The sequence below is a fragment of the Mustela erminea genome, chromosome 11 (assembly GCF_009829155.1).
Source record: "Mustela erminea isolate mMusErm1 chromosome 11, mMusErm1.Pri, whole genome shotgun sequence".
NCBI lineage: Eukaryota > Metazoa > Chordata > Mammalia > Carnivora > Mustelidae > Mustela > Mustela erminea.
The window spans coordinates 79,805,695-79,819,785 of NC_045624.1; the positions used below are offsets into that span (position 1 = coordinate 79,805,695).

Here is a 14,091-nt window from a genome sequence, read left to right on the forward strand (position 1 = left end):
TTGTGCATTATAAAGAATAGCATTTACCAGTTTTAGGAGATATAAAGTTAAGGAATCCAGAAATTATAAAAACCCATAGTTGAGAATGTTTTATGTTGAGTGATATTTTTTTAATTCAAACATTACCTGACTATTGTCTTTTTTGGTGTTTGATAATATGTTAAGTATAAGATTGTAAGCAACATATCCTGTCATTAGTTGTTGCACATTGAATAAAAATTCAGTTGCCTATACTAATGGCTTTTAATAGGGATATAATTGAAACATCATTCTGTCCACTATCAAAGTTGAACAATTCATTAACATACATGTTGATTGAATTTAAATATAAAGAAAATGTAAATGCTGAATAATAGATATAGACATGCATGTATATGCTGTATTCCAGGAATTATTTCTAAAACAAAGTCAGAGTACAGTTATCTTCAGATTGACTCTGCTTCCATTTAATCAATTAAATGATAAAATATTACTTTAGTGAACCTCAATATAGCATGATCATGTTCAACAAATGTTTATGTGCATTTTAAAATAGTTTATAGGATTTTGCAATTAACATTTTTCAAGAATGTTATATTTGAGATCATATCATACTTAATCCTTACAATTATTAGAACCTTCTTATGAATTAATAAGGAGTGATGGGTTATATTCACTTGGTTTCTTTAGTATGGTTCTTGTAGGATTCGTTAGGGATTTGGAGAGGTGGTGGATAGGAAAGGTGTTACTAAAGGACTAGTCGCAAGTCACCACATTCTCTGTAGTATCTGATACTCACCATTGGAACCAAGTACTGGCAAAATCTTTTGAACCACAGTCCTGCACAAACTCTGGTGGAAAACTGAATGAAGAGAAAAGAAACTTGGTCTGTGTATCATGGAACAGAACAGGTGGTATAGTTTATGACCTCAGGTGTATTTCTACACAAGATTCTAGTTATTTGTTGTGGGTTTTCTTTTTCAGCAATTTTATTAAAGATTTTAAATAGTTTTCCCTTTTTAATACTGGAAGCATTTTTTAATTTCATTAAATAATTATGTTTTGTAAATTTGCCCCTTTATTTTGAGAGGTGAAAAATAAACAAGTTAATCCAAGAAAAGAAGCATGAAGATTATGCAGCTGTTTCTTTTCATAGAATACGCTCTTGCCAAAAAGTGACAATGCAATTATAACACTATAATTTGTTTCAATTCAAAATCATCTGTATATAAATATACTCTTTATGCTGACTTTTTCTTTAAAAAGTGTGTTTTTCAGTGTGCTCTTCCTTTTGTACTGCTGTATTTTTCTTTAGTGATATCATCGTTGTCTCTTATGTAATTTTCTCATTTTATATGTACAACAGCCTGGGATTGTTGAATTAAACCTAAGGCCCATCTGAAGATAAAGTTTTGTTGGAGTAAGTTCTAGAAAAGCCATTTTTGTTTGTGTTATTGTGGAATTTTTATGGACTTCTTTTGCCATTTCACTGTAGTAAAAGAATTTACCATACTTGTTTGCAACCAGTAATATGCTTTCCAGTGTATATCAAAATCATTAAAAAACTTTCAAAGTTTCAGTTATGCCATGTTTAGAGTTTTCCACTGAAGCCAATGGTGAGCGGTAGGGAATGTCACATAGGCATCTGTGAAGCTCATTAAAAACCAGTTGTTCAAGTGTTTCTTTTTGTTTCAATTATAGCTCAGTTAGAGCATACATTTATTTTCTTAGGTAAAGCTGGTAGCACTCACAAATATTTGGGCACTGTAACTTGAATAGTTTCATCTAATTTCTATCCATTTCACATAGATACATATTAGGACCAGATGATTCATGCCAAATATGTACTCCTAGATTATTTGGACAGCTCATGTGAAATGGAGTAAAGAAACAAAATTTAAAATGTTGAAAAATTGTTATTACTTTTTTAGTGAAAATTCTCTTTCTAGACAGAGAGGAAACATGAAATGCCCCTAATTAATGCAGCATAATTGACGCTATCCAGCACAAAAAAAAAGACTTAGTGTTCTTTGTTGAAACATTATTAGGAATTTCAAAATGGTTACAGTGAACCATTAAACCAAGCATGGCCCTTTCTGAGCCCAGGGCCTTGTCCTGCCACAAAGGCCACACCCCAGCCACCGCCGCCCTTCCTCCCCCTGCCATGAAGCTGTCCTCTCTGTAACATGCCTACTAATTCTACTCAGGCATGCCTTGCATGCAGTGAAGAAAAAGGAAAAAATTCCCCATGGAAATCTGTCTTACCTGAGCAAAGCTGAAGCAATTAACAGTTTCTCAAGGGGACCTTCACAACAAGCTATTAATGACTTTCTTCCCCCTTTCCCATTCCTTGATGGAATATGGAAGTGTATACTCTTCTAGATGCTTGTTCCCCATAGGAAAATTATACTGATGCTTGTAATGGTATTTTTTTTCTGACACAAAATTGGCCTAAATAATATAAGTTCAATAATTTTTTTTATTAAAGCAGTGTAAACAAAATGCATGTGTTTGGTAATATTTAATAGGCTTTCAAAAGCAACATTTTGCATGTTGTAATAGACACATGTGATGAGTTCAGGTGAGTGATGAAAGCAAACTACATACGGTTGTGGTATTAATGTTCCAGAGAACTTTGAACTGTGTTCTCTGAAATGGTGTGCTGAGTTGGTTTTTAAATGTCTTCTATGCCCTACAGACCCCAACTAGAAGTACAACACATGTTTTATTTTATAATTGTATTTGTCTTTTTAGGGATGCAAGTATTGGAGTGGAATGGAATTCCTTTAACTTCTAAAACGTATGAAGAAGTGCAGAGTATCATTAGTCAGCAAAGTGGGGAAGCAGAAATATGTGTAAGACTGTGAGTTTTTCCCCATCTTTTTGTTTCCATTTTTTGGCTATTCATGGCTCTTTTAATTTAAAATTGTTAAGGTGGAACCTTTGCCAGTCAGCAAGATTTACAGTAATTAGAAAATAAAGTGAATACAAGTTTTATAGATTTCTTGTGTTCAGAATCAAAGTCTAAAGCATAGAAAGAATTCAGCTAATTTTGTGTCTGATTATGTCAGTAGTTCTCCCCTTTCATGCTTTTATTGAAACATGCTTCATTTAAACGAAAGCCTGAACCCATTTAGATTTTATGTCTGTGTATAGTATTTCAAAAAGAACTTACACTTAATCCATAAAGATTTCACCTTAAATAATCATTTTTATCAGCTGACTTTTAACAGCATTGCAAATATATATTTGGCTAGAAGGGTGAGCATGCTTGGAAATTGCTTTATATCATTGACCACTTCTCATTTACCTACTGAAAAAAAAAATCAGGGTAGTTGGAAAAAAAAGGCCTTTTGTCTCCGGTTTCCTCAATTTCTTTCTTAATTTCTTTGTTTTAAATTTTTAGGGACCTCAATATGCTTTCAGACTCTGAAAATCCCCAGCACCTGGAACTTCATGAGCCACCAAAAGCTGGTAGGTGAAAGTCATCTGCTTTCATCCGGGGGTAAAGGGAAAGATGTAAGTGTAATGATAGTTGTAGAAGCAGGTGAAGCCATAGATGAAAATATAAACACAAGCATAGATAGTGTATGGGCAAAATGTATTTATAGACCAATGTCTATTTATCTACGTAATCATAAGCAGAATCAAAAGCACTACAGAAACGTTTTTTAGCATTCTAGGGGAACACATACTTGTATGTTTGACCCATGAAAGAAATTCATACAGAATTCTTGCTGTGTGAGTTTACATTTTTAACTCTTAAAAAATAAACTCATCCCACCAGAGCAATCCATGGAGCCATTTATTTGGGATCTTATAGAATTTTTAGATAATACTTGATTCTTTTTAGCATAACTGGACTATGGAACACTCATTCTTGAACACTTTGATTGCCTTTCCATTGTAAAGGAAAACAAAATCAACATGTAATTTCATAAGGACATGATGAGATTTAACTCTTTCTGAGCTGACAACTAGAGTCTTCTAAACGTAGATCCATTATTCCATGAAAAAATATCACTTCTTTCTTTATTTAACCAGTATTTACTGACCATTTCCTCTGCTACAGCCAGCATTCTCAGAGTCTGAGTGTCTGCACTAAAGAACAGACCCAGGCCTGTAGAACTTTTCATCCATCTGTGCTTGCCAATTACCTTGTCATCTAGAACTCGCATAAGCTCCATGGTATTGAGCACCGATGAAACTGAGATACATAGCCACTCCGTTTTGTTGTAGTAGATAAAGCGAAATCCCCAGGGGTTGATCCTAAGCAGTTGGCAGCAGAACTCCAGAAGGTCTCCCTGCAACAGTCACCGCTGGTTCTGTCGTCCGTCGTGGAGAAAGGAGCTCACGTTCATTCAGGCCCTACATCAGCGGGATCCAGTTCCGTTCCCAGCCCCGGGCAACCTGGGTCCCCCTCCGTGAGCAAAAAGAAACACAGCAGCAGCAAGGTGAGAAGTGACTCTGAGTTACTTATTTTCTTGCTCTTTATTCAGACGAGGACAGAGGAAATCCAGTATCATTTTCTAAGGTGTTTTTCCTGTGGTTTCTCATTGGAGTGAAACAAGAAAATTTCCACTTCTTAGTATATAACTGATCAAAGTGTTATGACAATGATGTATTTCTACATCTCTTTAAATATTTTAGCAGTTATTATTATGAGGCATATGCACAGTGTGTCTAATGCTTCATAATTCCTGCTTCTTTTTAGTTGTAGTTGTTGCATAAATCTGAGCTTCTTTGTATATGGAACATTAGCTTTGCATCTTTTTGGGAACACAGGATACATATTATGCTGGATTTGGTAATTTAAATAAAAAATATAAAGGACACAGAGATAAAGAATGTAGGACAATGAGAAATGAGGAAAACCTGTAATATAAAATTGCCGCTTTGAATTTTATACCTAATGCCATACCAGTTGGGGAGCCTGGGTGGCTTAGTCTGTTAATGTCCAGCTCTTGATTTCAGCTCAGGTGCTGGACTCAGGGTCATGAGATCAAGCCCTGCCTTGGTCTCTGTGCTCCATGGGAGTCTACCTGAGACTCTCTTGCTGCCCCTTCCTCCCATGCACACACATGCGCACTCACTCTCTCTCTCTCTCTCTCTCTCTCAGATAAATGGATAAATCTTTTATAAAAAAGAAAAAGAGGGGCACCTGGGTGGCTCAGGTCAGGGTCCCAGGGTTCTAGGATCCAGCCCACATTGGGCTCCCTGCTCAGCAGGAAGCCTTCTTTTCCCTCTCCCACTCCCCCTGCTTATATTCCTTCTGTTGCTCTCTCTCTCTGTTTCAAATAAATAAGTAAAATCTTTAAAAAAGAAAAAAGGAAAACCAGTAATATAAAATTGCCATTTTGAGTTTTATCCCTAATTCTATATGAATAAATTTTCCCTTGTTGCAAGTCTTCATTTGAAATAAATGTTTATGACACGATTATTTCCAAGCTACTGAGCTATTAAAAGAAAACATAGAATTAGTTTTTTAACCTTATAAAAGCAGATGAAATGTAGACAGTTTGTAGCTTTTTCTTCGTAGATTTGATACTTACTAGGGAAATTCTCATTGTGGTCAATAAATATATTGGAAAAAGTATTCTCTTGTTTAAGCATGAATAAAGATTTCTCTTTACATGGTAAGATATATGAGAGGGACAGGCTACGCTTGGGTAAACCGACTGCTGGACTTCAGAAAACAAAGTTTATTTTGCAAAGTATAAAAACACAACAGGTGTCCCCCCCAAATCCCTTTTATTCAGAAACAGACAACAAAGGTATATAATGTTGGATGTCATTAAAAAATGCAGTGAGGGCTTGAAGAGTGAGGTGAAGAAAGCTGGTGTTTAGCTAATGAACTGATTCAGTAATGGGGATACGGGGACCAACATTCCCAGCAGAGAGAGCAACATGTAAAAAAAAAAAATCTCAGAAACAGAAATTGCCTGCTGTACAAAAAAAAAAAAAATACAGGGATAAGAAATAAAGGAGAAGCCTAGATGGTTGTAAATTGGAGGATATTATGTGCCCTGCCTGGCTTTTACACTGCAGTCTGCAGGAAATGAAGAGTCAGTGATAAGCCGTGAGCAAAAATGAAGTAAGAATAACAGGAAGCCTTTGTACGTGAAATCACTCCACAGTCCAGTCCTGTCTTAAAATCAGAAGGTAGTCTTTTTCCTTTTCTCCTCCCTCTGAAGTGCCCCATGCTTTATGCATCTCTTAAAACAATTTGTATCTTTTTTTATTTTATTTTATTTGAGGGAGAGACAGACAGTGAGAGAGAGAGCACAAGCAGAGGGGAGAGGGAAGAGCAGGCTCCCTACTGAGCAGGGAGCCCAATGCTGGATCCCAGGACCCCAGCATCATGACCTGAGCTGAAGGCAGGCGCTGAACCAACTGAGCCACCCAGGCACCCCAACAATTTGGACCTTGATTGTAGCTACTAGTCTTCCTTAGGTAGGCCGCAAGCTCTTTAAGAACCAAAACCCCTTTCTTACTTTCTCTGTGCTATTTAATCACATGGAAGAGGGACTTACGCAGTATAAGAACAAAATAAATAAATGTTGTGAATTAAAGCATCTTGGCACTTATGAGTCTCTATACTATTACGGAGGTGCAAAATTTGATATTTTGTGATAGGTTAACTGTTTTGGCGGTGAATAGAAGATGAAAACAAGTATAATAGGACGAACATCAAGGAAATGATATTGACATGTTTTATGATATGCAGTAATTCTTTTCCATATCAAGAACATGGCCTGTGTGGTTTTACTGTATTTTTGCTGGAATAAAAATTTGTAGAACTGTATTGTTCATAATGATAGTCACATGTAATAAGCCAGCCCTTGAAATATGGCTAGTCTGAACCAAGATATACTGTAAATGTGAATTAATGCCAAATTATCAAGACTTACTATGAAAAAAAGAATATAAGTCATCTCATTACAATTTTGATATAGATTTCATGGTGTAATTATAATACTTTGAGTAAATTGAGTTAAATAAAATACATTATTAAAAATTGATTTCACTGGCTAATTCTTACATTTTTAATGTAACTACTGGAATATTTAAAATTACTAAGTAAGTCTCATTTCTACTCTTAAGTGATGATATAGAGATTACTTAACTCTTACCAGTAATAATAACAATAATCAAATCTAATCACATTTGGGATATATATGTATATAATATTAAATGTACATTTTTATTTGAAATATATACTCGCTAGATGGTAACACCTGAAGAAAGAGTCTGTTACCTATTCATTTCTAGGGGCATTTATCTCCAACATTTAGCTGGCGTAGTTTCTTGAAATATTTTTTATGAATGAATGAATAGATAAATTTAGTGATATTTCTTGACCCATCAACATGTAGTATTCATAAAAGGCAATGCATTTTTTCATTTGTTCTCTAAACCTACAATGTTAAAGAATTTATACTGAGAAATCATGGAAATATTGAGTGATGGTCTGAAACTGACATATCCCTCAGTCAGATAATATGTCCACATATATCATATGTTCTTCAGATAATTTATAGAATTGTGGCTTTAACTCCTTTGTGTTTTCATTAAGGTATGAGACTAGGTATTAAATTATAAAATATTGAAATGGAATGCATTAAAACTAAAATATTTGAATATAGTTAGAATAATTATACATTTGGATACTTAGAATACCATCTAGTAAACATTCTAAACAATTATTCCTAAGTAATTATTAATCTGTTAATACCCAAGTGATTTCTTCTCCCTCGACATAAGTAAAATATGAATCAAAATTATTTAAGTACATGTTTAAATTATGTAAGCTATGTATATGACTGTTTTAAATGATTACTTTGCTTAAACTCATTTAGCGTGAATTTTTATCTTCAAAATTTTGATTTTACCACCTGAAGCTGTTTGTCTCTGAGTCGGGGACATCAGCTCTCTGTTTGTTCAAATACTACATTGAAATGTAACAAGTCAGCAGTCAGCCATCAGTCATTTTCTTCAGCATTAGGAACCAGCTTGCCAGATCACATTCCTAACTGTTCTTAAAGCTCTACTGACACAAGGAACTTTCTAAGGAAGTGAGAACTTATATAGAAGAGGATAGAACTTTAATTAAGGAATGTGAAATACGGAGAAGCCGTTGTCTGGGCGCTTCAGTCTAGAAGGGAGCGAGCAGGGGTTGAGCACCCCTGAAGGAGCACAGGGATGGACTTCTCTACCCTCTGTGCTCCCAGGCACTCGTCCTCTAAAAACAAGGTCTTTTTTTTTTTTCTTTTAAGATTTTATGTATTTATTTGACAGAGAGAGGCAACACAAGCAGGGGGAGTCGTGGGGGAGGAGAAGCAGACTCCCTGCTGAACTGGGAGCCTCATCCCAGGACCCCGGGATCATGACCTAAGCTGAAGGCAGACGCTTAATGACCCAGGGCCCTTAAAAACAGTCTTTTTTCATTTCTCTATAGATCTTTAAATCCTGTAAATGCTTAAATTGAATACTTTAAACCAAAGTACTCATTTCATTAAGTAATTGAAAATGTAGTCCCACAGGTATAAAATTATAACTTCAAAACAGACTAAGCAAAGTGAAAAAAGAGATTCCTGTATCTATAATATTAAATACATATTGAAAGGGAGAAGTAGACCCCATGATCTAAGCAGCCAAACAGGTGAAATGCATTTTGCAGGCGGGATGATCTGACCAAATAGAAATTAATTCCAGAAGGAAGTTGAAATGGTAAATTTTGTGAAAGGTGTATCTGTTAATACAATACATGTTTTTAACATTGCAGCCTACTGATGCAACGAAGGTGGTCTCTCATCCGATTACAGGGGAAATTCAGGTAAGGAAGTGTTTTAAAAATCATCATTGTGCCATCTTCATTGGTTGTTTTTTCCGCCTACCCTGGTCTGCTGAAATTGTAAACACTGTTAGGACCTTTCCTGTTTTAGATGTATGACAGATATATCACACATACACACCTGAGTACAGACCTATGAAGGAAAAATGCTATTTTATAGGATAGCATTTTAGTACAAATATATAGTTCATAATTATAATGTAATTATAGGTATGGAATTGTATAATTTGATATGTATCTGATGCTTTAACAGTATCAGTATTTTCATGTCTCAGTTTCTACTTGTTGAATGTGTTTCAAACATGACAGTTTCTTCTGGAAATGTGAGGGTTCCTCTTTGAGTTTCATGAGTCCAGTGCTATCCTCTTTTCTTCCTTCTACCAACAATTGTTATATAATCGCTGAATATTTCTTCTAGATTAGAGATTTCATACCAGGGATCATAACCAGTTTGTCATAAAATCTACTTGGGGGTTTTGATCAGGAAAATAGAAAAAAAAATAGTAGAAATCACTCTTTTTTACATCTATCAATGTGTATTTCTGTGTGTGTATTATATTATAACAATTTCTCACCATGGGTTGTAGTCAGAAATGTTTTAAAAAACTGTGCTTTAGGTGGTACCAAACCGTAATTCAGGATAGATAAGAAAATCATGTAGGAATAAGTAGCACAATGCAAAATAATATCAACTTGGAGATAGCAACTTTCAGATAAGGGGGGAAGAACAATAAGCCTTAGAGCCGTGTCTCCAACACAGTCTCGAAGAAGTTTTCTTGCACGATTTCACAAAGGACAACAGACTTGAACTACTTTGAGGATAAGCCCCGAGAAAGGGGGACTGTGTTCCTGGGGGAAGAAATGCTTCAAGGAAAGTTCCAGGAGAGTAACAAAAGGCAGGGATCAGCTTTGAGGCCGTGAAATGTCCCTGTGCAGATTAAATTGAACCTCAATGAAAAAGAAGCTTGAACACAGCTGAGGGGTGTTAGCCACGACACTAGGGTGACTGACACTAGTAAATACTGTGGAATAAAGGAGAGACTAATTGAAGGGAATCTATATTAAGATTTCATACAGCAAAAAAAAAAGAAAGAAAAAAAGATTTCATACAGCAGTGGCATCCAGGAAATATTATAAAGGAGAGAACACAAATGGAAAGGAAGCTTTAATCAACAGAAGTGGAGTATGAGTGTGGAATGGGCAGAAGCACAGAATGCAGGCAGCTTGCCCAGGAGGATCCAGCAGCCCAGATCTGGAACCTTCCACGTTGCACACCTTACAGCCTTGCTGCCTCTTCCCCCTTTCAATAAACCCAGACCCAAGCTTTCTTGATTTCACCAGAAGCCAAGAAAAATACTAAATACGCTGATTTGCTGATCCCTAGATTTTTTTTTTTTAATCTCTTTTTTTTTTTTTGAACTTCTTGCTAACAGACCAGTGTTTGCTTTGTTTCTTTTTGGCTTGGGGTTGGTTTTTTCATCTTTCATTTTCCTTTCCCTTGAGCCGTAGTATTTAATTCTATAGCGGAAATTTACTCTAATAATCTTTCTTAACTCTTAGGCCATTTTCTTTTATTTTTTAGTATTTTCTCATGAATTCAATTTCGAGCTTATTTATTTATTTCCTTGTAGCAAAACCTTTTTGCAAATCCATCTTATATGGACACTCAAATAAATGAATCTGCCAGCTCTGGGGTAGCTCAGGGTGGAAGGTGATGGGGGGGGGGGGGCGGTTTCATTCTGTCTCAGAAGTAACACTGAGCAACGCTAAGTATTTTCTAAGACACTACAGGATCAGTGCTGGAAAGCACTTTCTTAGGTAGCCTGCAAGTTTTCATTTAAATAAGAAATGGCTTTGATGCCTCACCAGATGAAAGTGAACATTAAGGCTAACCAAGACTACATGGGGAAGAACATCTCCTTAACAATTGGAAGCTGGTCTAAACCTCAGGGAAATTAATTGCAGAGTAATTCCATTTTTTGATACCCCATTAGAGGATACAGTTACTGCAGTTCGAAAATTCCCATTTTTAAAATGTCTTCCTTCGTGGCACTTTGTTCTCTATGTCCTGTTACTTTCATGATCATCGAAGAGAGCTTTTCTGTGTTGAGAAAAACAACAGAAGATTGCTTTTCTGCCAGAAAAATGTAGCCAGAAAAAAGTTGTGGTAAAATTAGGAATTATTTTAATCATCAGATTTTAAATAAAGTTTGGCTTTTCTACATAAACCCATTCTCAACATGAGCACAACATACCTGTTTCCTGTGGTTATAAAAAAATAGGTTAGTATTTTTATTTATGGATTTTTTTCTTCTGGTAATATAGATCTATTCCTTTCTGTTATTTGATAAACAAAAGCAGCATCAGGCAAAATTAAGGCTTATTCAAAATGATGCCATAAGAATATTTAAATTTTGGAGAAAAATTAGTTAACTTCATTATCTTGAATTATGCAGGTTTTGCAAATATTTCTTTGAATTGTTAATCTTTTCCTATTCTGTGACAGTTGTGCAACACCATTAAACATCTAGGAGACGAGGCTTCTTCTTCCCTTTTAAGCATCTAAAATTAAAGAACAAGATCTTATTGTCTTAAACTCTGCTCTATTAGAAAAGCAGGCACAGAAAAAATTGTTGGTAATATAACATAATATACAAAGAAATAAAATCCACCAGTTCTTAAATATTCTTACATTTCAGACTAACAACTCTATCTTTAAATAATGATTCCACCTACTGCTAATTATTTGGTAAAATGCAAGAGACATTTTCTAATAAATTCATCAATTGATTTATTTTCAAAATCCCGGTAATTGTATTCATGAACGCTAACAACATTTACCATTTTTCTAAGAGTATAAATTTAGTTTACAAATGTAACTAGCCATTCACTGCATGATTTTTCTTCTAAATGAATTTTAGACAGGCCAGAACTTTAACCATGGAAAGAATGAACCTCACATTTACTAGTAATTAGCATGTGCCTGGGAGCTCTCAATTAAATTAGACATACACTAGTCTGTTCAGTTTCAAGTAAAATGGAAACGAAGGTTGAGGCTCTTTATGAGACTAAAAAAAAAGTACTGATAAATTATTGAATAATAACATATTCTAGATTTCTTAAAACAAAAAATATTCATGGAATATTTTGATATCCTTTTAAGCTTCAAATCAACTATGATCTTGGAAATCTCATAATCCATATTCTCCAAGCAAGAAACCTTGTCCCTCGAGACAACAATGGTTACTCGGACCCCTTCGTGAAAGTGTACCTTCTTCCTGGGAGAGGGTGAGTAAAGACAGTGTCTTCTAAGGATCTCATCGCATGGATTAAAAACCAATGTTGGTGTTTCTAGTCTCCAGTTTTAAAGAGTTGAATATCTTTCCCTCAGTTTTATTCACATGTCATATTCATTTATTTCCAATTATTAGATAAGGTGGAAATAAGAATTTGCAGTTAAGCCCTGAAGTATTCCAGGAGAGCCTTGATCATACTAAATCCTGTCTTGATGACACATGTCCGTCTTTTGAATCTAGAAACCACTATAACCAATCAGATGGACTCTGAAATCATTTAAGGTATTATTTGTGGCGGATTTAGAGAATTTAGCTTTACCTGCCCAAATTCATTTGCAAAACTACTGTTCAGCAATTCATAAGTTACTGTTTTATCTTATAGATTATCATTATCTAGTCCATTACACGTTCATTAATTGACCTATTGATGTCTCCTTATTTATATGTGTATTTTCAAATCATTGTTTTAGAAGTTATAAAATAAGAGTAATATTAGAAATGTTGAATATTTAAAAATGTTTACAAAATTTGGTAAATATTTGGTAAATAGATGAAAAATATCTCTGAATCTCATGTGATAAACAAACTGTTCATATAAAGCAAGCGCTCATTGGTAATGTTTAATTTTCACATGATAAATGCAAATTGCTATGTTCTGGTATATAAATCAGTACTCAAGGATGGCTTCAAAACAGTGATTTGGACCCAACAGATCATTATACCTTATCTGAGCAATTTGTCGTAGCCAAATTAGCATGATGGAACCATAAATAATCAACAATTGGGGGTATAATAGAAAGAATTTGGGACTGGTAATTTGAAGGCTCTGGTTTTATTTTTATTCATTTTTCATTTAACTTGAGGATTGACAGTTAAATATTACTTTTTACTTCGAAATTTTGAATTGTTGCATGTGAATAGAAAGAATAATGTTGTGACCTACCACGTACTCATTACTCACCTTCAACAGCTGTTACTGCCAGCCCATCATGTCTCATTTTTACCCTCATATACTCCCTCTATACAGATTATTTTAAAAAGATCAAAAACTAATGATGCACTATAGGTTGGCTAGTTGAATCTAAATTAAAAAAATATATCTCAACTCATAACTTTTTTCTGTAAATATTTTGCTATGTATTTCTAAAAGATAACTCATTTAAAACAAATACCACATATAATCATTATAATTTTTAAATGTTTAAATAACTCCTTAGTTTCCCCAGATGCCTCATAATAATTTCCTGTTTGGTTTGAAGACCTAATTAATATTTATAGAACACTTTCTCATTAATAGCAGAATAATGTTTTCTTTTCAAGCACACCAAAAACATTCACCAAGAAAAACTATATTGTGGGCCATAAAACAAACCTCAAAAAATGTAAAAGCACTGAAATCATACAAAGCATGTTCTTGGACTATAGCTGGTTTGTTTGAACAGGGTCAAAACTAAGTTATTTGTTACCTTTGAATCTGCTGTTTGTTGACTAATTACATCACCACCAGCAGATCATCATTTCTAATTTTTCTTGTCAATATTGACAGAGCCAAGGAAGCAGAGCCAATAGTTTTGTCTGTCGGGATATCAAATATACCCAGAAATAATTTGAAAATTTCCAGGTGTTATATCAAATTAAGGATACAGCCTTTAATTTCATCCTAATAATTTTTATGTAGAAATTTAGAATTGCTGGTTTTGGGATTCTAGTTTTAATTTATTAAATTTAATATATAGGGGTCACCAACAGAGCACAGGAAAGGGGAGTTTTCATTTTATGTTCATTTAAATCCTTAGTAGTTACAACTGCAATTTGGCTATCTTTTTTTAATTTGAGTATAATGACAACAAACTGATAATTTCATTCTGCTTTTGATTGGGTCATTAGATCTTCCCTGTTATTTAATGACAATATTATGGGACAAGAAGAAATCACTGCCAATGGTATATCCCTAATTATCAT

At 34.5% G+C, this 14,091-nt stretch overlaps 1 protein-coding gene across 7 annotated transcripts in view; it reads left to right on the plus strand.

Annotated features, from left to right (window-relative positions):
• Positions 1-14,091, plus strand: part of PCLO (piccolo presynaptic cytomatrix protein) — a 400,035-nt gene that overhangs the window by 314,769 nt on the left and 71,175 nt on the right. For 6 of the 7 annotated variants that reach the window (XM_032305888.1, XM_032305890.1, XM_032305891.1 and 3 more), the window contains 5 exons: positions 2,734-2,842; positions 3,386-3,453; positions 4,219-4,433; positions 8,765-8,815; positions 11,997-12,121. In XM_032305888.1, coding sequence (XP_032161779.1) covers positions 2,734-2,842; positions 3,386-3,453; positions 4,219-4,433; positions 8,765-8,815; positions 11,997-12,121 — 568 coding nt within the window. Of the gene's footprint in view, positions 1-2,733; positions 2,843-3,385; positions 3,454-4,218; positions 4,434-8,764; positions 8,816-11,996; positions 12,122-14,091 lie in introns of those variants that run through there. The other variant, XM_032305895.1, reaches the window with a different exon arrangement.